This window comes from Meriones unguiculatus, chromosome 18, assembly GCF_030254825.1.
Source record: "Meriones unguiculatus strain TT.TT164.6M chromosome 18, Bangor_MerUng_6.1, whole genome shotgun sequence".
NCBI classification, from domain to species: Eukaryota; Metazoa; Chordata; class Mammalia; order Rodentia; family Muridae; genus Meriones; species Meriones unguiculatus.
The window spans coordinates 14,031,010-14,054,446 of NC_083365.1; the positions used below are offsets into that span (position 1 = coordinate 14,031,010).

A 23,437-nucleotide genomic window follows, 5' to 3' on the forward strand; every position below is an offset into this window, starting at 1 on the left:
TGACATTACTTGCTCGAGGTGAAATGTGCCAGGTTCCTCCTCTGCATATTTTATGTCTTTAAAAATGTTTGAATTCCGTGTGCGTGAGCGTATCTGTGTGTGGGTGTGTGTACGTCGAGAGCAGTGCCCTCAGAGGACAGAAGAGGGTGACAGAGGGTGCCGAGCCATCTCTCCAGCCTCCGTTATTTGTACTTTTTGTTTCAGCTGCAGCCATTTTCTAAGACTTATCATTTCTTTTCTCAACAAGTGGCTAGGAGCCAAGACTGGGCTTGAGGCGTGTAGGCTGGTGCTCGCTGGTGCCATTTTTTTTTTAGCAAGCACATTAAGGAGGCTTGGAAGTGAGAAAGTGCTGGTTTCTCTAACTTTGGGCTGCTTACTCTTTTACTCTGAGCCCCAGTTTCCTCATCAGTGGGTGAGGAAAAGCAAAAGCCGTCCACAGGGCTGTAGGAATGACACACCAGATCGGCTGGCTGCTTCTGAAAGCAGATGTCATCGTCGCTTCCCCACACCAACTTTTCCACTGAATATTAACCGAAGTATTTGAAGAAATTATGGGAAACATCTTCAAAGCATCAGTGATTTGACAAAACAATAAAAGCAGTTTTAAGAAAAAAAGGGAACCTGGAGAAATTAGAAAGAAAGTTGTATTTTCCCTGAAGCCATGTGCCGTTTCCAGCAGATCTGAACTTTGATGGCAGGACAGTGGCTTGAGAGGGCAGTAAAGCACCAGACACAGCTCCAGGGAAAAGTCTTCACAGGAGAGCCTTCCCACAGCAAACTGGGATGCTAGGAAACAGGCAGGTGAGGTAATTTCTCCCTGAACTCTACGAGTCTTTGGAAAAAATCTGAAGAAAGACGTTTGGTGGAAGGCTGGCCTCATCCGAGTGCCTTGTAAAATACAATAATTTCAGTTGACTTTACATAAATCACATAGGTCATTGCTGAGAAACACTGAGCAGCTCACACAGAAGATAACTGGACACACAGCTGACCCAGCAGGAGAAGGAAATAAAAGCCTAAAGACATAAAACCTGAAATTGTTAGCTAGAGACTATAAAACAACAGTATTTAAATGTATAGAGAAAAGAAATAAAGGACAACGTTAAATATATCTTGGGAGTAGAAACCGAAAAGTGCTCCAGGGAACACAACAAAGAAAGCAGGGACCTGTTCAGATAAAAAGTATATCAACTGGAATGAAACCCACGGGAGGGGGATGGTTTAGCCCTAGAGAAAATCACACCTGAGGAGTCAGGGAGCTTGACATACTGGAGCAAACACTTAGGCCACTTTCAGAAACACGGAAGAATCCCCGTTCATCTCATATGGCTCTGTCAGAACCCTACTACTGAGCATTGTCAATGGACTGAGGACGCCAAGCCTACCAGTGAAGAAAAGCTCAATGACCTGAGGTCCCTGCAGAGGGGTATGATGGAGGTGAGAAGTGATGGAGGTGTGCTAGCTTCCTCATTCTCTCTCTTGAGAGCCCTTGCCTGCTCCAAGTTGCCGTTCAACAAGGAGGCCTCTGAACAGCCGCACTTGGCCTTCCAGAGAAAGGTAGTTCTAAGGAGGCTGGCTCTTGCTTGCGCATCTTCCAGGATGCTGTGAGGGTCCCACCAGTGATGAATGTGGAAATCACATTGTACTACAAGAATACAAAAGCACTCTGTGCCTTACACAAAAGTTGGTCTCGACTCAGCCCTCCTCTGTTGTACTTTTTAAAAAATTCTACATTACTGGTGGCATAGATTCAAATAGTCCCTCATACAATATTTTTAATCAAAATTTTTCTAGAGAACTTCATAAATACTGCATCTACATCACCCTACCTCTTCCTTTCCCCACTCCAACTCCTCCCGTGGCCGCACACTCCCTCCCAAATTCATGCCCTCTTCTTTAGTTATTGCTGTTACATGCACACATACATGCATACTCATGTAAAACACCAACTAAGCCAACTTACTGTTGTGCCTATGTACATATGTTTAGGGGTAATAGCTTGGGGTTAGATGACCAACCGTGAGCTTGACCCTCTCTCTGCAGCCATTGATTTCCTAGAGCTCTTCACCTAGGGGTGGGGTCTTGTGAGATTTCCCTCATCCGTGTTGCCATGCCAACTGTTGTCTTTCTGCAAGTCTTGTTCAGGTGGCCATTTTATTGAGGTTTCATGGTGCAGCTTTCCTGTCATTTCTAGGAGACACTATTGAGTCGTGTCCTGGTTCTCTGGCTCTTCCCATGTTTCTATCTGTTCTTCTGCATGTAAAATTTTTTTAAGTTAAGCCCAAAATGAGCACTGTCTTTGTGAAATGTTCCCACAAAAGCCAGCTGCCATCTCTTCATTGCTTCTCTTACTGTTCAGGCGTGCCTCAAAGTTTATGTACCAGAGGGGCTGGCTCGGCTGTTACAGCACTGGCTTCTCTTTCACAGGATATCTGTTCAATTCCCAGCACTCACCAGGTGGTTTATAACTGTCTGACATGCCAGTTCCATGGGATTCAATGTCATTTCTGGCCATGGAGGGCATTGTACCACATGGTACAAAACATATATTCAGGTAAACACTCATACATGTAAAATAAAAATGAATGACATATGTGTTGTCCTCAGAGGTAGGGCCCTACTATCAGTTGTGAAACATGATTTATAGCCTTGGTAATAACCTGTGATGTCTGGGGGTTTCATGGGATCCCTTTGGCCAACAACTCCTGGCACAAGCTTTTACTTGGTGGCATAAGAAGTCTACTTGGGGCATTGTCCTCCTCATTATACGTTGACTCCGTTTGGATTCCTTTCCTGTATGTATATATTTTAAGAAGCCTCTACAGCAGTAGCATAGGATGCATCTCTTAGGAGATGCATCATCGAAATATCTTCTTGAAGTAGATGGGCATTAACCCAGAGAACCACAACCAGACGCCGTGTAGATAATGAGAGACATTGGAACACTCAGTCTCTGTGTGGCCTTGGCTGGCCTGGACTCACTTTGTAGACCAGGCTGGCCTCGAACTCACAGAGCTCTGCCTGGCTCTGCCTCCCTGAGTGCTGGGATTACAGGCATGCGCCACTGCACCTAGCTCTGTGTGGGATGTCTTCATCAAACTTCCCTTGACGCTTAGGGACCTATGTGGAGGAAGAGGTGGAAAGACTGTGAGAGTCAGAGGCAATGGATGACTCTAAGGAACACCATCTTCCAGGCAACAGGAGTGATGCACATATGAGCTCACAGAGAAGATGTTGTCCTGCACGAGACCCACACAGGTTCAAGGCAGCCGGATCCCAGCACTGAGAGGGGAGAGCGCCCTCCCCCCCATAATGAAGAAGCTACTTGCAGATGATAACTGCTAGCAAAGAAAAAGTCTGTTTTCTCCACTTGTTGCTGGGCCCATTAACCACAGCCTGTGTGGAGACTCTCACTACACCAAGACCCTCTGAACAATGCTCAGGCTGAGCCTTCCACCTCTGTGCTTCTGCAGAAGAGGTGTGCTAGGAACAGGCTTCGCTGCTGCTGTCGCTGCTGTCTGAGCTATCCATCCTTAGAGCAGCGATTTGGGATGGGCTAATGGCCCCACCTTATGTTCAGGTGCTAAGTAGCTCTTCACCTCCACTGTCACTAAGGACATAAAAATACCACAGGATCTTCTGAAAATGAAGAATGAGTTAATATGCTTTGGAAGGAGTAGAAAAATGAGTTAATACCCACCTCTACCAACACACGTCTCTGCTTTCAATGTCAGGAAGCTCATGAGTTAGTCCTTGTCACTTGATAAACTCATGACAGACTTGAAGCTATGCATAGTCCTAGAGGCCTAAAATCAGTGCTCAGAAACTGGTAACAGAATGGCAACATTTCCCAGAAAAGCAAAGAGCCAGAGGCTGCTGCACAGGGTCCTCTCTGCTCTGGAGACTCTTACCTGAGTCCTGATGCGCATGCTGGCCGTGGGAGTCAAGTATTTATGCTCTAAGTACCAGCCTCGCTCCTGGAACACCAGCTTTGTTCCATACAGCAGACAAAACTGAAGGGTAAGAGAAGACAGGAAAGAAGCAAACGTTAGGAAGAAATGGAGACTGTAAGGAATCAGGGGTGACATCACATCACATTTTCTAACACTAGAAAGTCCTTAGTTAAAAGGGATATGATTTGGAAACAAAGTATAAAGACACTCACACACACACACACATATGTATACTTTCCAATGAACCTTGAGAGCAAATCTAAAAGTAGAATAGACAATATAGTGAGGTCCCCTGCATCAGTTTAAGTCAAGAAATATTAGCACACAATCAACCTTGGTTCACACGTAGCTTCCCCCATACCCTCTCTACCCAGGGGACTTGGAAGTCCACAACAGAATAGATTGTGAAACACATATGCAGCTCTGTCTGCTTCCCTTCTCATTCATGAAAAATACTCAGCAACGCCATCTCAATATTTTCCATTGAGCATCACTTCATTAAGCTTTCACAAAAATAGCATTCCTCATTTACATCTTGCCTCAGTATGCTTTTTTTTTCCTGTTATGTTTCTGAAACCGAGCACCCTGAGTGACATCACAGGCAGCCAGCAAGCAAAAAAAAAAAAAAAAGAAAGAAAGAAAGAAAAAAAAAGCTAGTTTTCCAGAGGCAGAGTAGTTTTTCGTTTAACTACTCATTCATTCACCATTTAATGTTCCATGATTTCAGTTCACACAGAATGTGGGGAAGTACTGGGCAAGGGCCTTGGTGTCTCCATCACAGCGTCAGTAGTCAGACCTCTGGTCTTCTCACTTCATCTCCATTCCCACTCAAGTCCCCTCAAAGCCTAGCCCAACCACTTCACCCACAAACACCCCTATGGCTTTTGTGAAGACGGTCTTAGGTGGGGACACAGTCGGTGACAGGGGGCTTGTCTTCCATGTGTAACAGCTCAGTTTGGATTCCCACCACCCACTTTAAAAAAACAAAACAAGGGCTGGAGAGATGGCTCAGTGGTTAAGAGCACTGTCTGCTCTTCCAAAGGTCATGAGTTCAATTCCCAGCAACCACATGGTGGCTCACAACCATCTATAATGTGAACTGATTCCCTCTTCTGGCAGGTATGAATGCAGATAGAACACTCATATACATAAAATAAATAAATCTTTGAAAAACAAAACAAAACAAAACAAAAAGCTGGCTTCGGTAGAGAAGGCCTGTAATCCCAGGTGGAGGCAGGGGGTTCAGTGAAGGACCCTGCCTCAAAAAGTAAGGAGGAAGCCCATTAAAGAAGACGCCCACTATTGACCTCTGCCCCCCATATGTTTGTGCATGGGTGAGTGTGTCTTCATACATGGGTGCACACATGTGCATGTACCCAGTATGGGTGGGTAAGACGTAGGAAAAGCACAAGGGATAGTGGCGTTCCTTACAGCCGGAAACTTGTGAGCTGAGACAGGAGGGAAGGTTAAAGCGAAGGGTCGCTGCTACAGTCTGAAAGAGCCCTGCAAACAGGAGCACTGTGAGAAGAGGCCAAGCCCTCCACCATGGTGCGCCCCCCTCGGGAAGGCAGAAGGAGACAGGGAGGTTCTGATTGTCAATTGTTCCTCCTGAATCCTCAGCTGAACCCAACAGAGCTGAGCGGAAGAGGATCCGCCATGGTTTGAACGCGTTTCCCGGAAGTCCCCCTGTCGGAGATAGAATCCTGTTAACGGCACTTGGAGGTGGAGCCTTTGGAAGGAATTGGGGCTGAAATGAGGTCCTGAGGATGAGCTCAACATGATGGCTTTTATAGGAAGAAGAAACAGAACTGGAACTCTTGCCCTGTGGCGTTCTCTTCCACGTTAAGATGAAGCACGAAGCCGGTCCCTCACCAGACTCTGAGCAGATGGTAAGCGCCACACTTTTAGAACTTCCCAGCCTCCAGCAGCTGAGAGCCGAGTCAAAGTCTAGTCTCCACAGAGTATCTACTCGGGGTATTTTGTTACAGCAACAGGAAAGAAACTAACACAGGCTGCACCCGTGCAAGCCGAGCAGGTCAGCTTCCCAAGGATATAGCAGGGTAGAGAAGGGGGTCGCACTGGAGGGAAGACAAGACATTCCTCACAATCCCGGCTCTCACTGGATCGTCAGCCTCTCATCCAGTCCTGCCAATTCAAATCAAAGTCCAAACAGTCACAGAAAGCTACCGGCAGGCCAGCGTCTGCCCACACAACGCACCACCACCGACTATACCAGACTCACGCCTGCTTACTGCCTGCTCTTCTTTAGTTGGGTTGCCTTCCTGCCGGGACTCTGTAAGCAGGCTTTCAAGTTTTGCCTTGTTTGGTGAAGGTAGCTGAAACTCTGCCGAGGCCACCCTCTCAGTTTGTCCCTGTCAACAGGAAGAGTGCTGGTTCTTTGTGCTTCCAGAAGCACATGTAGGTAGAGGGGCCAATGGTCCAGCCTCGGTTCCTTTTGTGTCTAGCTCTTCAGGGCCTCTCAGTGCTGGAAGAGTCATTTACATTAAGCTCTTTGGGGACCGAGGCTGTGAATGAGCTCAGATGAGCTCCAAGAGATACTGAGATACCTTGCTTGGTTCTGTCTAGGGTCCAACAAAGGGAATGCCAGGGACTGTCTCCAGTGAGTCACACTATTTACTATTGACTTCTGCCGCCTGAAAAACAAATCAGGAGTCTGTAGCTACTTCCAAATACCAGACCTTAACAATATATATATATATATATATATTTTTTTTTTTTGTCTATTTGTTTTGTTTTTGTTTTTCAAGACAGGGTTTCTCAGTGTAGCCCTGGCTGTTCTGGATCTCACTCTGTAGACCAGGCCGGCCTCAAACTCAGAGATCCACTTGCCTCTGCCTCCCAAGTGCTGGGATTAAGGGTGTGTGCCACCACTGCCACCAGCACCCAGCAATATAGATACCTTCATACTTATTCTCCCGCCCCGCGGTGTGTGTGTGCACGCACATGTGTGTGTATATGTTCATGTGTGTTTGGTGTATGTGCCCAACACGTAACATACAAAGGCTGAGGGTGTGTCAGGTGTTTGTCCTGCTCCATCATTCTCTACGTTATTGTCTTGACACAGAATTTCCCACTGAACCTGGGGTAAGGCTGGTGGCCAGCAGGCCCCAGTGACCTGCCTGTCCACCCCTTAATACCTTTCCACATGGGGACTTAAACCCCGATCCTCATGTTTGCACCGTAAGTGCTCTTTAAACACTCTCTCCAGCTCTCCTTTCCGTCGTTTTGTATATTTATTTTTCTATTTGAAGCAGGGTCTTACTATGTAGCCCAGGCCAGCCTGGAACTCAGTACATAGACCAGGCTGGCCTCAAATTCCTATAAATTTGCCTGTTTCTGCCTCTCAAGTACCTCTACCCGGCCTTTTTGTCTTTAATATTTTCAGCGTTACACGTTACTTTCCTCTTACGGTACACACTTGGGATTTTTTATCTTAATATTTATTTATGTGCTCGTGTCTGCCACACTGTGTGAGGGGGCACAGAGACACAAGAAGAGGGTGTCGGATCCCTTAGAACTGGACTTCCAGGTGGGTGTAAGTCATAGGATATGAATATGGGAGACAGAACTCATGTCCTCCGGAAGAGCAGCAAGTGCTCTTAACTGCTGAGCCATCTCTTCTAGCTGCCAGCTTAGTTTTCATGCTTCCTTGAACCCGACGGCTTCTAGGCATTCATTCTCTTTTTAAGACGCCGGAAAGGAGAAAATGTATCGAGATGTCGTCACCTCATCTCCATGGTCCCTGAAGCTTCATTACCGCCTTAGGTTTGTACTCTACGCTCTTCTATGCAAAGTAAAAAATATAGAGCCTCTCACACAGTCACATATAAATGAGTAGAAAAAGTACAACGTGAGCTCGGTTTATAAAAAAATCTTTTATCATTTAACACTTCCACCTACTCTCCTTCTACTATGAACAGCTTCCAGCCAACTCATAAAGACATATGTACGTCCCTAAGTGGCTACTTATAAATGTGTTCTTTTAAAGCTGTCTCCATGGTGTGCCCTACCTCACACCCTGCAAAATCACTACAGATTTTGGTTCAATCACCTGATACCATATGACATCCAAATTTGGAAAGTTTTGCTTTCCATAGGACCTTTACTCCTCAGAGCTTAATGAAAGAAATGAGATGACTTTAAAAAAAAAATACAGGCTCTAGTTTGGGATAAGATGACTGTAATGGTTAATGTTAACTTTGCAGAATCTGGACTCATCAGGGAAACAAGTCCCTGGTCATGCTTGTGGGGATTATTTTGATTGTGTCACATGATGTGGGAAGACCTGTCCACCTTGGGTGGCGGCATTCCCCACTGGTGTCTGGATTATGCATGTAGGGAAAGAGAGCTGAGAGCAACATGCCGCTACTGCTGTCTGCTTCCTGATGGTGGATCTATTTGACCAGCTGCTCCAAGCTCCTGCAGCCCTGATGTCCTGGACAGAATGGACCAGACCACAATCCTAAATTGTAAGCCTGACTTAGTCCTTCCTCTCTTAAGTCACTTTTGTCAGAGGGTTCTGTCACAGAAACAGAGTAGAAACTAAGACAGTGAAGTAGGTGATTTTTCCCAGAACATATGAAGAGAGAAACTGCCTGAAAATTATGAAAAATAAACAGTGTCAACTAGACTGGGGAAGGCCAGAATTCACAGCACATAAAGCTGAATTGGTGGTAGCTGAGCCCTTTTTCCATTTATTTTTTTTTTTATTTAAAATTTTCTTTATTTCATTTTGTTTTGTTTTTCGAGATGGGGTTTCTGTGTAGCCTTGGCTGTCCTGGACTTGTTTTGTAGATCAGGCTGGCCTTGAACTCACAGCGATCAGCCTGCCTCTGCGTCCCTGAGTGCCCTTTTCCCCCTTTAATCATCAAGGCAGGTTCACAGGAGCAGGCTAAGTCATTGCTTTCCAGCTGGAAGGGGTGAGGGAGCCCCCAGGAAACCAGACAGGGGCAGGAAGAACATTGATAAGATGAGCTTGGGGAAACAGACCCACAACACTGTGGAGCTCAGGCGTAGGTGTGCGTATATGCACCAATAATGCCAAGCACCAAAAAGACTGGGAAAATGGAACTAGAGAACACAGGAGAATACAAGAACTAGCTTGGCCAGTGAGTGGCAGAGAAGCAGACAGTCTGAATGGAGTGGTGCTAGCAGGTTAGTACAGTATGTAAGAGGAAACAGACAAACAGATACTGGAAGAAACAAATAGAAACAGAATAAAATGGTGGACGGACACATCAAATAAGGGCCATAGACATCAGTAAATGTAGTTTCTCTAAACACATTAATCAAAACAGGGGTTCTTAAAATGATTTTTCAAAGTTTAAAAGTAATTAAAGTAAGTGTCTGTGTGTCTGAGAGAGACGGACAGACTGACAGACAGACTGACGGACAGAGGCACACATGAGTGCAGTACCTGAGGAGGCTACCGGAAGAGATGAAGTTACAGGTGGATGGGAGCTATCTGATCCGGATGCTGGGAACTGGACTAGGGTCCTCTGTGGCTCTCTCAAAATTAAGAATCTAATTTGTAGACAAATCACTTCAGGCATGATAGACGTAAACGGAAACCATGGCGATGGGATAACCCATGGAAAGTGAAACCTTCAGTGGCTCTGTCAAATCTGCCAGATTAGACTTGAGAGCAAGGAAACATCCAAGAGGACAGAGAGAATCCCATAACGAGGAGGAGGACTGAGGAGGCCGTGCAGATATGCAGCTGAACACGGGGAATAAAGGACAGGCATTCAGACAGTGCGAAGGGACAAGGGGACAGATCCACAAACGTAACTGGAGGTGTCACCATTAGACTTTTCAGTCCTGAGAATTTTAGAGATGAGAATGCCAGCCCAGACACTGATTTTGAACAGAACATCGGCAAGAACACAGAACTAAAAGATGTTATTGGCCAATTGGATCTTAGTGGGATAAAGCACATTGTTTTTCAAGGGCATTTGAACCAGTCAGCAAGACAGACCATATCCTAGATCATAAGAACAATTTTAACAATTAAAAATGCAAACATCACATATCATTTTCGTTCTTTCTGGGCTTGTATCTCATATGTACATAATATACGTATGTGTGCATATCACATAATAAATGATATGTAATACATATAATAATGTATTTTGTACATATATGTTTGTTTCTCTATATTGTGTGTGTGTGTGTGTATGTTACCTGAGTGTACGGGCATGCATGTACACAGGTGTGGCGGCCAGAGAGGATGTTGGGTGTCTTTATTGATCTCGGTCTTACTGCCTCAGGCAGGGTGTCCTGTTGAACCAGGAACTGGCTATTCTAGGCAGGATAGCAAGTGAGGCCTCAGGCTCTGCCTCTGGCTGCCCCACCAACACTGCCATTTCAGGTGCTGATGGCTATGCTGAGCCTTTCCCGTGGGCACTGGAAGAATTAAGGTCCTGTGTTTGCAGAACAAGTTTTCTTACCCTCGGAGCTATCTCCCCAGCCTCCAAATCATGTATTTTAATTATCTGTGAGTGAATTCACAATAGCATTGTTGAGTCTTCCTGTTTCATCACTCCTTTTATTGTGATGTAATTTCCCTTATTTCCAGATGTTTTCTTTGTTCTGCAGTTTGATTTTTTTTATATTAAAACATTTTATAGACTGTAATTGTTGTAGGCCTGACCAAGTAACCAATAGCAACAATTTAAACCAAAATGGTCTTTTAACACTTAGAGACTAAACTGTACCCTTTTTAATAATTCATAAATAAATAAATCTCAAAGGCAGTAAAGAAAATGAAAACAAAATATGCAAATCTTTGTGTGATGTAGAGAAAGTAGTTCTCAGAGGCAAATACAAAATTTTAGTTTAAAAAAGAAAAGTCTGAGGGAAGCTTTCACTTCAAGAACCTAAGAAAACTAAGAGTAAAATAAATCCAAAGCAACCTGACAAAAATAAATACAGAATATTAAAAAGGGACAATAGAAATGAAAATGGAAAAGCAATTGAGATAAATATGTGAAAACCAACATTTGTTATCTTAAATGATCAACATAATTAACACAATTCTAATGAGCTTAAGAACATGAAAATAGAGACACCAGTTATTAAGATCAGATATGAAGGAGCAGAAAGCTATGCAGCCCCACAGAAACCAGAAGTAAGAATGGGAAACCATGGCCTTCACTCATGCTAATATGCCAACTTAGAACAGAGCCACTTATAGACCGTTCTATGTCACTAAGAATCACACAAGATGACCTACTCAATTAGAGTTTTTACAAAAGATTAAAGAAATTTAATCCATCACTTAAAAGTTTTTGAAAAACAATCATGAAACACAACGGTCTTTTGGTGAGTTGCCCCTAGACCTAAAAAAGAATAACACGAAATGTTTATGATATCTTCCGGAAAATGGAAGAGCAGGAAGCCCCGCTATCTTCATTATTAGGATTTCTGTTCCTCCATTAAAGACTCTGACCGAAGGCAGCTTGGGGATGAAAGGATGTGTTTATTCTGACAACCCACAGATCGCCCCAGTGCACCCCAATGCAGGGGTGGTCTTCACCGTGAATGCGATTTGCACTTGGCAGTGCCTGTAGACATTTTCCTCATCAATACCGAGGAATTTTATAAGCATCCAGTGGTAGAAGCTGGGGATACCAACAAACAGCCTGCAGTGGGCAAGAACACTTCCCTCCCAAACGCCGAGGCGGGATGAGCTGAGTACGTACACACATGTGAGTATAGGACTCTCTGCTACTGTAATAAATACCTGCTTTGACCAACTGATAAGGGAATAAAGTTAATTTGAGCTCACAGTTTTGAACTCTTTAGTCCAGAGTTGATATTCTTCAGTCACTGGTGGGGAGTATATGATGCAGCAAAATATGCTAAGAAATAAAAGAGACAGAAAGAGACTGGGGTCACATCTACCCTTTCCAGGACACACACACACACACACACACACACACACACACACACTAACCTACAGCCTCTCAGCAGATCTCATCTCTTACACTGCCAACGTGGGCATTACACCTTTAATACACGAGGGACGTTTATAATCCAAAGAGACACCGAAGATGAGAGATGCTGCCTTAGAGAAATAAAGGCCTACGTCCACATAACAGTCTGCGCATAAACATTTACAGCTACCAAATACCTTTCAGTGAGTGAACAGACGAGCTGTGATAGACCCATCCAATAGAATGTGACTCAGCAACAAAAAAAATAATTAACCCTTTATGGTTGAAACAACTTGGCCAGATCATGCTAAGAGAAAGATGTGACTATAAAAGTCATCATGCCAAGAGAAAGATGTGACCATAAAAAGTTTAAGGCTGGGGACTTCCATTCATAACAGTCTCAAAAAGAGAAAACTATAGCAACAGAAACTAGATCATTGGATTCCAGGGGGTATGAGAAAGCGGAGACAAGAATTGTAAAGCCACAGCAGAAGACTATTTCTGAGAATGGTTAAATTGTGTTTTGTCCTGGTTGTGAGAATTTACCCCAATCTGTGTGTGTCAAAATTCACAGCTCTGTACATTCCTGAACAAAATCACGAGGCTTCATAGTAACTTTAAAATACATGTTTTTAAAAATTAAACTCCAAGTGTGACATTTCAGTCTGCGACAGACCACCCATGAGCCCATAAGATTATCATGGAAGTGTGGAAGCCGAGACAGAGGGATCACCATTAGCTCTAGTTCCACCTGAGCTGGCTTGGACATAGAGTGAGGCCTTGTCTCAAAACCAAACGAAACATCATATGATTTGAAAACTCTCCCTCCGAGATGCAGACCTTCTGACGCTACAGGGCAAAGTGTTGCTTGCTTGTTGGCAGGGACGCTGCTATGAACACGCGTGAACACGCCTACGGTGCTACCAACCATTGAAAAGTATGACAATACAATTAGGTGTGTTTTGAGGTGCTGTGTGCTACTGATCTGAACACCGAGCAGATGGAGTATCACCATTTTGTATTATCTTTCCTCTTATAAAAGTTGACAGTTGACAGTGAAACCCTCATGTCAGCCACAGCCATAGCTCCTGTTTGCTTTCCTTTTTGAGTGTTTCAGGGTTCGGAGAGCTCCTCAGACCATATCCTCCACTCAACAATGTGGAATGTGTGTGTATTTTACAGCCTCCACTTTCCACTTCATGCCTAAACCCATTTCATTCTTAGGAGGTCTCTCAATTCAAACCTTGTCCAAGGACCCCTCTATGAACGTGGCTTCTTCCCTCTTGGGTTCTCACAACTATGTGCTTTTCCTCTCCATTACACAATCTGCCTGCTGGTGCAATTATCTGGTCATGTGACTCACTCCGTGACCACAACATGATCAAAATCCTCATGCATCTTGGAGTGCCCCACTGTGCCCACGCCAGTACCCGGGCCCCGTGTGTCTTTGCGAAACCAATGACTTCGGAGAGCCTTGGTTCCCAGGAGCCTAGGTCCACTGGGATCCACCACAGAAAGAAGTGAGGGGGCTGCCTGCAATTTATGACAAGCTGGTGGCCTACATACATAGGCTGAGCTGTATAATAAGCCGGGAGATGAAGCAGGCGCACCGAGTCGGCCTGTGGTGTCAGAGAAGATGAACAAAGCTTATTAACACAGGGGAAGAGCAGCATGCGCGCAGAGCAGCCTCCCCCGGCAGCAACCCAGTTCTCTCATGGTGATGAAGTGGTCTGCCTCTGGCCTCAGCCTTTAGCCGCTTGGGATCCCTGTTATTGCCTTGTAAAATTGATGGGCGGCAGCACGATCTCCTGCTTTAAGGAATTTCTGTCAGCATTAGCAAGAAAATACCAGCTTTGCGATTTCTAAGGGCATCCCCTACAGCAGGGAAGTGTCTTAAATTGGGCCAGACCAGAGCAATGCCTACCTCTGAGCTGCCCGGTTCCCCGTTCAGTCCTCTCCAGCTCCCAGCTGTGAGCTGAGGTAAGGCCGTCTTAATCATACTTAACCCCAAAGCAGGAAAGGCAGTGTTATGTCAATTTCAGTGTCGTTTTATTTGACCACCTGAGGAAGCTGTTTATAATTAAAGGTTAGTTTCCAAACTATCTGGAGATGTGTCTCCACTTCACAAAAAAACCAACCTTATCCCAATCCTGAGTGTTCTAGGAGTGGAAAGTGGGGAAGGAGTTTTCGTGGGGCTCTTTGGCTGGTTCTTAATTTAGCACCATGTTCTGTAGGCGAGGTGAATTCTCTTCAGGATGCGCCACACAGTGCTGTCATGGTGGATCAAACACAAAGGGTGGGGATTGCTCCCCAGAGCTGTCTGCCTTACTGTTAGGCCTGGACACAGGTCCACCCTGGTCTCCAGATGACAGAAAATGAAAAGTACAGAGAACAAAATCAACAAACACAAAGGGAGACGAAAGAAAGCTCTGAAGAAGGTGACCGAGGCCCTTTGTTGTATGACCTAGTGAAGAATCGGGACATCAGGGAGACCTCAGTATTGCTGTGTCTGAGTCCCAAGCGAGGACGACAGGACATCCTGTGACCTGGGCTCACACAACTGGCCTGTGCTGGCAAACCCATTCTCCACCTTGCATGGTTTACCATGCTCTAAGAAAGTGAGCAAATTCACCAACTAGCCACGCATGCTAGGCTGTACTGCCAGGGGCTCCTGCAGAGCTTTCTGTGCAAGCTGATTGTGACAGCCCGGGTCTTAAAAGTCCTACAAAGGCCTGCTTCTTAGAGGTTTCCTGTCCGATTTGGAAACTTTAAGAAGTAGAGCATAGTGGCACATCCTCTGGTCATTGGCGCGAACCCTGGAAAGAATACTGGGGAGCTGGGCTCTTCTGTCCATCCCAGCATCCTGGCTTGGAGATGAATGGCTTTCCTCTACCACAACCAAACCAGGTACCCAAACCAGATACCCAAAAGCATGGCAACCAACCAGTCCTGGATGGAAACCTTTGAAACCATGAGCCAAAATAAAGCTTTAACTTCTTTTCCCCCACCCTTTCATTTTGTGGTGTTGGGGATCAAATTGAGGGCCTCACGCATGATAGGCAAGTGTCCTCCCACAGAGATGTATCCCCAGCTCTCAGGATGACAGGCCTGCACCACTATAGCCCGCAACCTTTTGTCTATATGAGATGCTTAGTCTGGGTATTTGTTACAGTCTCAGAAAGCTGACTCACGTTGGCTGAGAAACACACCCTATTGCATGCATTGAAGTGGAAACTGGTGGATAAGTGCTCAGTTCACTCAGGCTTTTCTCCTTGAATTGTTTTAATCCAGAATTAGACTGATCCCAGCCTAACTTACTGTCATCCCTAATTGCCACCATCTTTGGCTTCTCCCTCATCTTATTTTGTCTATGAGTGCCCAATTACCGCAGCACCATTTGTTGGATTTGCTGCTGCCACTTGTACAAACCAGGTGGCCCTATTTGTGTAAGTATTTCTGCATCCCCCAGCCTGGCACGATCTTTTGAATTGCATAAGCACATACCTACCCACAATGTACTCTTGATTACTCTAATTACAACAGTTGAAACTTTTTTGACTCCCACGTCATTTTCTCTTCAAGATCTTGGAGGCTTTTCTAGGTAACTGTCATACTTTAAAAATTTCAGGATGATTTTGTACCCAACAGTAGGAGATTTTTTATTTTTTGTAGAAATTATGCACAACCTGTAGATCATGATAAAGAGAGCTTATGTAGTTACTGTGTAGAAGCTTCTAGCTGATACAACTCTTCAAAGTAGAGTACATGGCTCTACTTTGGTTTGATTGTTCAGCATTTCAGATCGGTCCCACACATTCAAACCCCACACAGGTTGTGGTAGATTTATCACTAGGTTGCTGTGGGCTGTTGCTTTTTTTCTGTTTTGTTTTGTTGGATACTGTACGTGGTATTTTTAAAAACTCAGTTTCCAGGTGTTCATCTTCAGTACTCAAAAATAATATCAATATTTTCATGTTGCCCTTGTATTTATAGCTTTGGTGGAGTCAGTGTTTAGTTCTAGGAATTAATTTCTTTTTTTTCTCGGCCCCGCCGCCCCCCCCCCATTTCTTGTTTTGAGATCCCTTAGAGCTGTGTCTAAGCATTTGACATGTGGCAAAACATATTGTTATCTACAAAGTTTATACTTGAGAAGGGTGCAACCAGTATATATATATATATATATATATATATATATATATATATATATATACATATATATATATGTGTGTGTGTGTGTGTGTATGTATGTATAAAACATAAAGCATGAAACTTTTAGAAAGTGTACTGTTTTGTGTTGGGTACAGTCATAGCTATCTCATGCCACACCTAGCATGTAGCTGCCAGTTGGACACAACTGGTAGGAGTTTTTTAAACAGATAAGCAAGCATGCCACATGTAAGTCAATGTTTGCTTTTCTTCTTTCTTCTTTCTTGTCTAAAAGGGTACAGCTCGTATTCTTTAGTTTCGTGCCTTATTGCACTGGCTTCCAGAACTAATGTCAGAGCCACTCTCTTTATAAACTGCCTCCTTCTTGGACCTTTTAGTAAGCAGGCCTCTTCTCCTTCTCTTCTTCCTCCTCCTCTTCTTCCTTCTCTTCCTCTTCCTCATTCTCCTCTCCCTTCTCTTTTTCCTCTTCCTCATGCTGCTGTTTCGATGTACAGTAGTGTTTTCCAGATTTTGAGTGATCTTTCTTTCTATTTCGTTTTCAGCAATTCTGGGGTATGAAGCTTCCTGGGAACCCAGAGGGTTCCATCTGTACCCTCCATGCCCAGGGGTCCCAGCTTGTCTGTCTTTTAATGTCTAATTTCAAGTGACTTCTTATATTTAAAAGAAATAACAGGCATGAGGAAGTCTGACTTTTCATACAATCTGGGTCTTTTACTTTAAAAGTCAAGCCAGTCTTGTTCATATAATTGTTCCTAGTCTTGGCATTAGGTGCTTTCTGCTCTGTGGGAGCCCTTTCAGAATGTAATATATTAATCAGACTATTGCGGATGGGCTATTCCTAGCTGTCCTTCCCATCTGGCTAAGGTTCAGAATATAAGTTGTCTTGTCCCCATCTAACCTTTGACAGTCCAGAAGGGAAAAAAAAAGAAAGATTTTCTCAAAGTTAGAAAGATTGCCTCAGGAGAGTTCAAGAAGGGGCAGCAATTGCTGAGCTGGTGCCTTCATGTGGACCATTTTCCCCTGATATTTTAGTCTAAAAACAATTGACTTTCTTTCCTTCCTTTGGTCTCCCCCTTCCTCTCTATTTTTTTTTTTTTTTGTTCTTTCTGCCTGCCTAGAGTCTGGCAGCAGAAAGAGTGAGACCTAACTTGTCTTTCTCCTGTCCCATCTTGTACTATAATTGATATCCTGGTGGGTCTTTCTTTCTCTCTCTCTTTCTCTCTCTCTCTCTCTCTCTCTCTCTTTCATAATGGACATTTAAACATTATAAAACCAACCAAATTTAAGCAATTAAAATTTAGTAAGGACAAAAGGAAGAGTTCATCAGGTGTAGAGGGCAGAAGTCATGAACTCTCAAACAGTTCTTGTTCTTACTCAGAGTGTAGATGGGACTGGTGGCCGGCTGCCTCCTGCAGGTGCTGGGGTCTGCCCCCTCGGCAGCCACCCCGTGTGACTTTTTCCCACAATGGGAGCACTGATGTCCCCTTAGCTGTCTTCTGGGAAATGCGTGTTCTTCTAGGCACAAGGCAACTAACTGTGTGACTGTCTTCCAGGCTGGACCAGCAGCGCAGAAGCCCAGTGTGGATTCCTCCACCCACCCCAGGAGTGGGTGCAGAAAAGAAGGTAGCCCTCCTGTGTCCTTCAGATCCTGATCCCCATTTTACCACTGAAAGGGCAAGTGTCAGCAGGGCTCTCTCCCCGCCTCTCAGCTTCCCATATGTGATTCCTAACTAAACGCTAGTCATTTTTTATTTGTTCCCAGTGACCACCTTCCTCTTGCCCTGTCTTCTAGAGTTGCAGCCTGAAAGGAAATCTGCTCTGTACATCTGTGCATGGAGGAAATGGGGGACGGAGTATGCCAGGAGGCCCAGCTCGTTACAGCTCCTGTGCCTGACATGCATGGGTAGGTCCCCAGAGACCCGAGTCGGCCACGCTTGGTGGAGCAGCTTGCTGCGTTCTCCAGCATGAAGATTTCTGCTGTCTAGCTGCTTTTCTGCTTAGATGCCTGACAACGAAGTGTAAAGGGGAAGAACTGGTAAGATGTCCCCACCACTTCACAACTGCTGTCATCTGGGTATGCGTCCCCTGGGTGACAGAGCACAGGGGTAGCCTGAGTCTGACAGTGTTCATAACAGAATGTCATTGGCCTCTTTCTCCTAAGTGAGGAGCTTTTCGAGGAGTCAGAGCATAGAAATTCACAGCAGAGCAGGCCTTTTGGTATAAGACAAAAACAAACAACAAACAAAAAACAAAAAAACTTCTACATTTCTCCTCAGAGGGTTCCAGGTCTTGCCTCTGGGCACCCGGCCTCTGGCTTAGAGACTGCACTCTCAGAACAGTTCTAAGGCTACTATCCCTGGCAGCTTCTGTTAGAGTCCCTCCCAGAACACCTGTCTTGATATCTACTCAAGAAAACCAGATTTTCCTGGCTAAGGAGGGAACACTCATTGCTGTCTAAAGTGGCCTCTGGTTAGGTGTGGGGATGAGGATGGAATACTTAGGAAACCCTTCTCTGGGGAGGCAGTTGCCAGAATCCCTGTTTTGGCATCAAGGCACACACCAGTGCACTTAAATGGAAAACTCAGAACACATCTTGTCAGGTCGACAACATTGGTAAGTGCTGTGGAACCCGCAGTCAGCTAAATTTAATTTCCTGCAGAGCTACAGAGACATAGCTCCAACACCACGTCCTCTGAGGAGTCTTCTCTAAGCCCACGTTGACTTGGAGGCTATCTGACTGCTCCTCTACTACCAGATATCCCCCCCCCCCCGAGCTTGACTTACTCCAGGGTGTTAGCACAGTGGGAGTACAGTGATGCCTCTGTTTACCCAGGGCCGTGTAAAAAAAGCTAATGTCCTACTGACATTTGTACCCCCAGTGCCTAGCACAGAGCCCGACACACACTAGGTACTCACAAGTGCTCTGAAAGTGAGGCTGTGGCAACTGTGTGCAGCAGCCAGGAGAATAACAGTTCTGCCTGTTCACCGAGGAGTCCAATCCTCCACCATTATTCAGTCCTGTGAGCCGAAAGGCTAGTTCTCTGTACAGAGATCACTTCCAAAACTTAAAATCGCATCAGGATGAGACTTGGGGGGGAGGGGGGCATGGTTTACGCAGATCCCTGAGGAATCTTGTCACATTCACTTGCGAGAAGCCCCTCAAGGTGTGACGAAGGTGGCGGGGTTCAAGTGTCATGGAGATACAGGAAGGAAAGAAAAACATTTATTTCTGGGAGTCAAGGTCTGACGTTGATGTGATTTCTGCGCCACGTATTTTATTTCCTGTCTGAAATACATAAGCACGGAGAGAGCATTTTGCAAGGGAGGCAGACATCAAGCCTTACTAGCCACGTAATAGGAACTCAGTCTTTGCTGCATAACGTTTCTTAGGGTTGTTGTGATCTTACATGCACTCTTGTCTCTGTGGCCCTTGGTTGCCAGGAGTAGAGAAGATGATGGGAACGGAACAGTGGCTGAAGGCTGGGTTCCACCATCATAGTCCCTGACACTAGGCGTTGGCACTCACAGGATTCATTCAGAACACAGACCCGAACTGTTCACCCTGGACTGGCAACGCAGTCAAGCTTCAGATGAGAGCCCATGTCTTCCTGTGTGGGAGGCTCAATCCCATGACCAGCCCCAGATGACTGACATGCCTTGGGCATGTGGGGGGGCAGGCATCCTGTACAACAGCCCCTAAAGGGCCCTCGCTGGGGGGCCAAGGGAAACCTTTGCCAACTGGAAACTAGAGACACTTTCAAAGATACAGAGCTGAGATGGGGTCTTTGGGTCTGAAAAGGGCCACCTGCAGAAGAAAGGCCATCATATCTGGCCCCCGGGCTTGAGGAGAGGTGTTTGCAATTAACCATTGGTTGCTAGGTTTGGTTCTTAAACGGGCTACCTCCTACGCACATTGAGAAAAGGAAGAAAGAGCAGTTAGAGTGCAGGAAAGAGGGAAAAACCCACCTCGCCCACTTGACAGGCGCAAATTGCTGCTTGCCAGAAGCCTGTCAGGGCGGGACAGTCCCCTCTGAAAGCTCTGCTCAGAGGTTCAGTTGCAGTGGTGAGTACCCTTTGGGAACCAAAGGTCTCTTCTAAGCACAAAGGACACAAAGGGCACCTGTGTGGAGGCTCGGCAGCCGGCCCCACACTGGAAGCTGAATGGCTCAGTCACTCTTCTTGGGCCAGGCAGCGTGGGGGATGGGGAACTTTGAGAGAGGCGAAGCAGAAAGAATCTTTGTGACAACAACAAGTTAAGAAACATCAGGCAACCAGCTTGCTGGGTGGTTTCTGAACTTTCTGGAGGGGGCGCGGGGCAGTGGGGCCGTCATGTGGAAAATTTCCTTTCTCCTCAGCACAGCCCTTTTCAAGAGCAGGGATGGGCATTGTGTTCCCGGGGAAAGCCCTTATTCCTGACAGGATTCCACCAGGCTAGGAGAAAATGCCATCTTCTGCAAGAGGTTGACTTGGTCAGTGTGGAAGGCTAAAGGGCCGGGTGGTGTTTGCCGCTAGGAGATTTTTAGGTTGGAGAAAAGGCTCTGGTGTCTCTGGTCTCATAGAACATTGGTAGATGGAAAAAAGCAAAACAAACAAACAAACAAACAAAAACTCAACAAAACAAAAACGTTGCATCTGGCCAGACTTAGTGGCAAGACAGTGTGCGGGAGGGAGGCCCTCTTTCCACATCTGCCCAGGTTCCTCTTTGCACCTGGGGCACACTAATGCTCTGTGGGTGGCATGATGCTAAGGAAGCTGCCAGAAGCCTTTGGCCCTGCGAACACACCATGTTCTCCATGGATTTGTGGCTCACACCCAACAGCTGTGCCCAGCCTCCTCAGTGGGCCCCACATACGCTGCCAAGTGGACGGGAAAGAGGGGAGGCGCTCAGCTCATCGTGTCTGTCCCACCCCGAGGCAGCTCCCCTCCCGCACTCTGGAGGACAGGCCATCTCCCTGTGGTCATTGGTCTGTGGGGAGCCCTACCAAAGGTGTGCAGTTTGGGAGCAGAGGCGCAAGACCCAACTGGTTGGTGTGTTTATCTGCTTGTTTTCACAGCAAGTATGGCTCCTATGGGCCACCTGTTGTGATGTCAGGGTCTTCCTACAGACAGGTCTATTTTTCACCCCCACAAGCTGTCCTTAGACTGGGAAGCTGAGCCAGGCCCAAGCTGGAGGCTTCGTTTTGGGAGAGTGTCTTGCATCTACTGTCTTATCTCAGGGATGACATATGCCAAGTCTCCCTCAGTTCAGCTCTGGTATCCTGAACTGGGAGCTGTTAGGGAAGGGCTACTGTCCCGTGGGCATGCTCCTTGCTTTACCAGCTAATCCAAAAGAGGCCTGGAAGGTGAAGGTCTTGAGAGGCTTTAATCCCAGGGAGGCTCTGAACTTCCCAGATGGAGGAAAACAAATGCTGCCTATCAGATGTGTAAGAAACTGCATGAGGTGTGAGAGCAAAGTGGAGAGGGGTAACTGCCGGGCTAGCACCAAACACAAATGGTCACCAAGAGACTGACTATCTACAGTCTACCACTTTACAAAGACTCGTAGGTTTTAAAAAATGTTGGGGGAAACCTGGTGGGAATGGGGATTGAGGAGCCTTCACAGGACTGAGAGAGAAGCTGGAGAGACAAGCTGTCTGATTGAGGGAGGGCATTAGCTACTTCACAGAGCCATGACTGACATGCTTACCAGGAACAGTTGAAGAGTAGAAAGGTTTAGGCCTCATGGTTTCCAAAGTTGTAGCTCACCATGGTGTGGAAAGTATGGCAGCCTTCATGGCAGAGAGTGTAGTGAGGCCTCCTTTTATCATATGGGACGAGGAAGCAGTGGGTAGACAGAACCAGGATTAAGCCATAGCAGGCGGGGATTTGGAGCTTGACTGAGAAGGAAGTGTTGGCCTATTTGCTTAGCTATTTTATTGGGTTCTTATTCCTACTACCCTTCCAACCCTCACTCCACCCTGATCCCTTCCAACTCCACAACACTAGGTAAGAGAGAAGAAGGCTAGAGGGGAAAAGGAGTGTAGACCTCCACAGGCTACTTCCTGCTGGTAAGGAAGGAAGAGTTCCTGGAGGCGAGTCCAATTTTTGTTGTCAGAATATCCAGCCATCCAGCAAACCGGCCAACCAGCAATCCAGCAAGAGCAAGCAGTGGCAAACGCAGCAGCAAATGCAGAAGTAGGACGAACCAGCAGCAGCAGCAGCTACCACAGGCTCTCTCAGGCTCTCCCATGTATACTCTCTCCAGAGACCCCAGAATTAAACTATCCGCAGCTGGCAAAGGTCACGCCCCTGTTAGTGCACAAGGCAAATCATAATCACCTGCTGCTTATCCCATCCCTAGGATTAAAACGAAAACATATTCACAAAGCAAAACTGGGTTTTTAAAGAAACCAAAATTCTCCCTCCAAGGAGGGCCCAAATGCCCTGGCTTGTCTAGGTCAATGCTTGTCATCCAGGTAAAATTTCTAATTTCAGATTTCTAACTTGCAAACACACACACACACACACACACACACAAAACACAAAAAACCAAAACAATAACAGCAAAAAACCACACACACAAACATGTTTGGATGACAAATTCTGCAATCATCCTTTTCCCAAAGAGGATGGAGTCAGGTACAGAAATGAATCTAGAAAATGAGATGTAGGGCATGAGGAGCTGAGGTTACTTGACAGAGCCTGCGAGAGGTGGATGGGTCCGTGTGGATTTTCGCCGAAGCACACTTGTCACGGGCTGTGCCTATGTCCAGCCACATAACTGCAGGGTGTGGGTGGAGTCAGCCACTCCCCTTCTCTTTTTATCAAGAGAAGACAGCAGGCTAAGAGAGACAATACGAACTGTCCAAGGGCTCAGGCTGGCTCCTAGCAGAGTGGAGACGAAGCTTGCTGCTGAGGGATCAAGTCCACGTGCTTTTTCTTGGGACATAAAGAGATGGAAGACTCTGAAAGTTACCACAGAATGTGAATGGACATACGGGGCCTGATGGCACCTTCGGGACAGGGAAAAGCCACCTACCTCCCCACTGTTTTGAGGCCAGTGGAGGAAGAAGACTGTGATGGTGGACTAAAGTGGAGAGTGAGTTGAGTATAGATTAGCTAGGGTGTGCAGCTGGAGCCTACGGGAGACCTGGAGGTCCAGGGAGTGGTAGGTGGAGCCAGAGGTAGGCAGGCTTTCAGGCACAATGGCTACCAGGAGCTGGAAGAGCTAATATAGTCAAGACCCGGAACTAACGAAGAGACACGTAGGTGAGAGGAGGCAATGAAATGGCAAAGGAGGACAAAAGCTCTGGCTTCCATCACCTTGAGTTCCATTGCTTCTGTTTGCTTTTTTTCCCCCAGGGATATTTGAATTTGGTG

General features: G+C 46.0%; 1 protein-coding gene across 2 annotated transcripts in view; it reads right to left on the reverse strand.

Annotated features, from left to right (window-relative positions):
* Acoxl (acyl-CoA oxidase like) overlaps positions 1–23,437 on the reverse strand; it is a 289,947-nt gene that overhangs the window by 16,210 nt on the left and 250,300 nt on the right. For both annotated transcript variants that reach the window (XM_060372067.1, XM_060372068.1), the window contains one exon: positions 3,912–4,013. In XM_060372067.1, the coding sequence (XP_060228050.1) occupies positions 3,912–4,013 (102 nt within the window). The remainder of the gene's footprint in view (positions 1–3,911; positions 4,014–23,437) is intronic.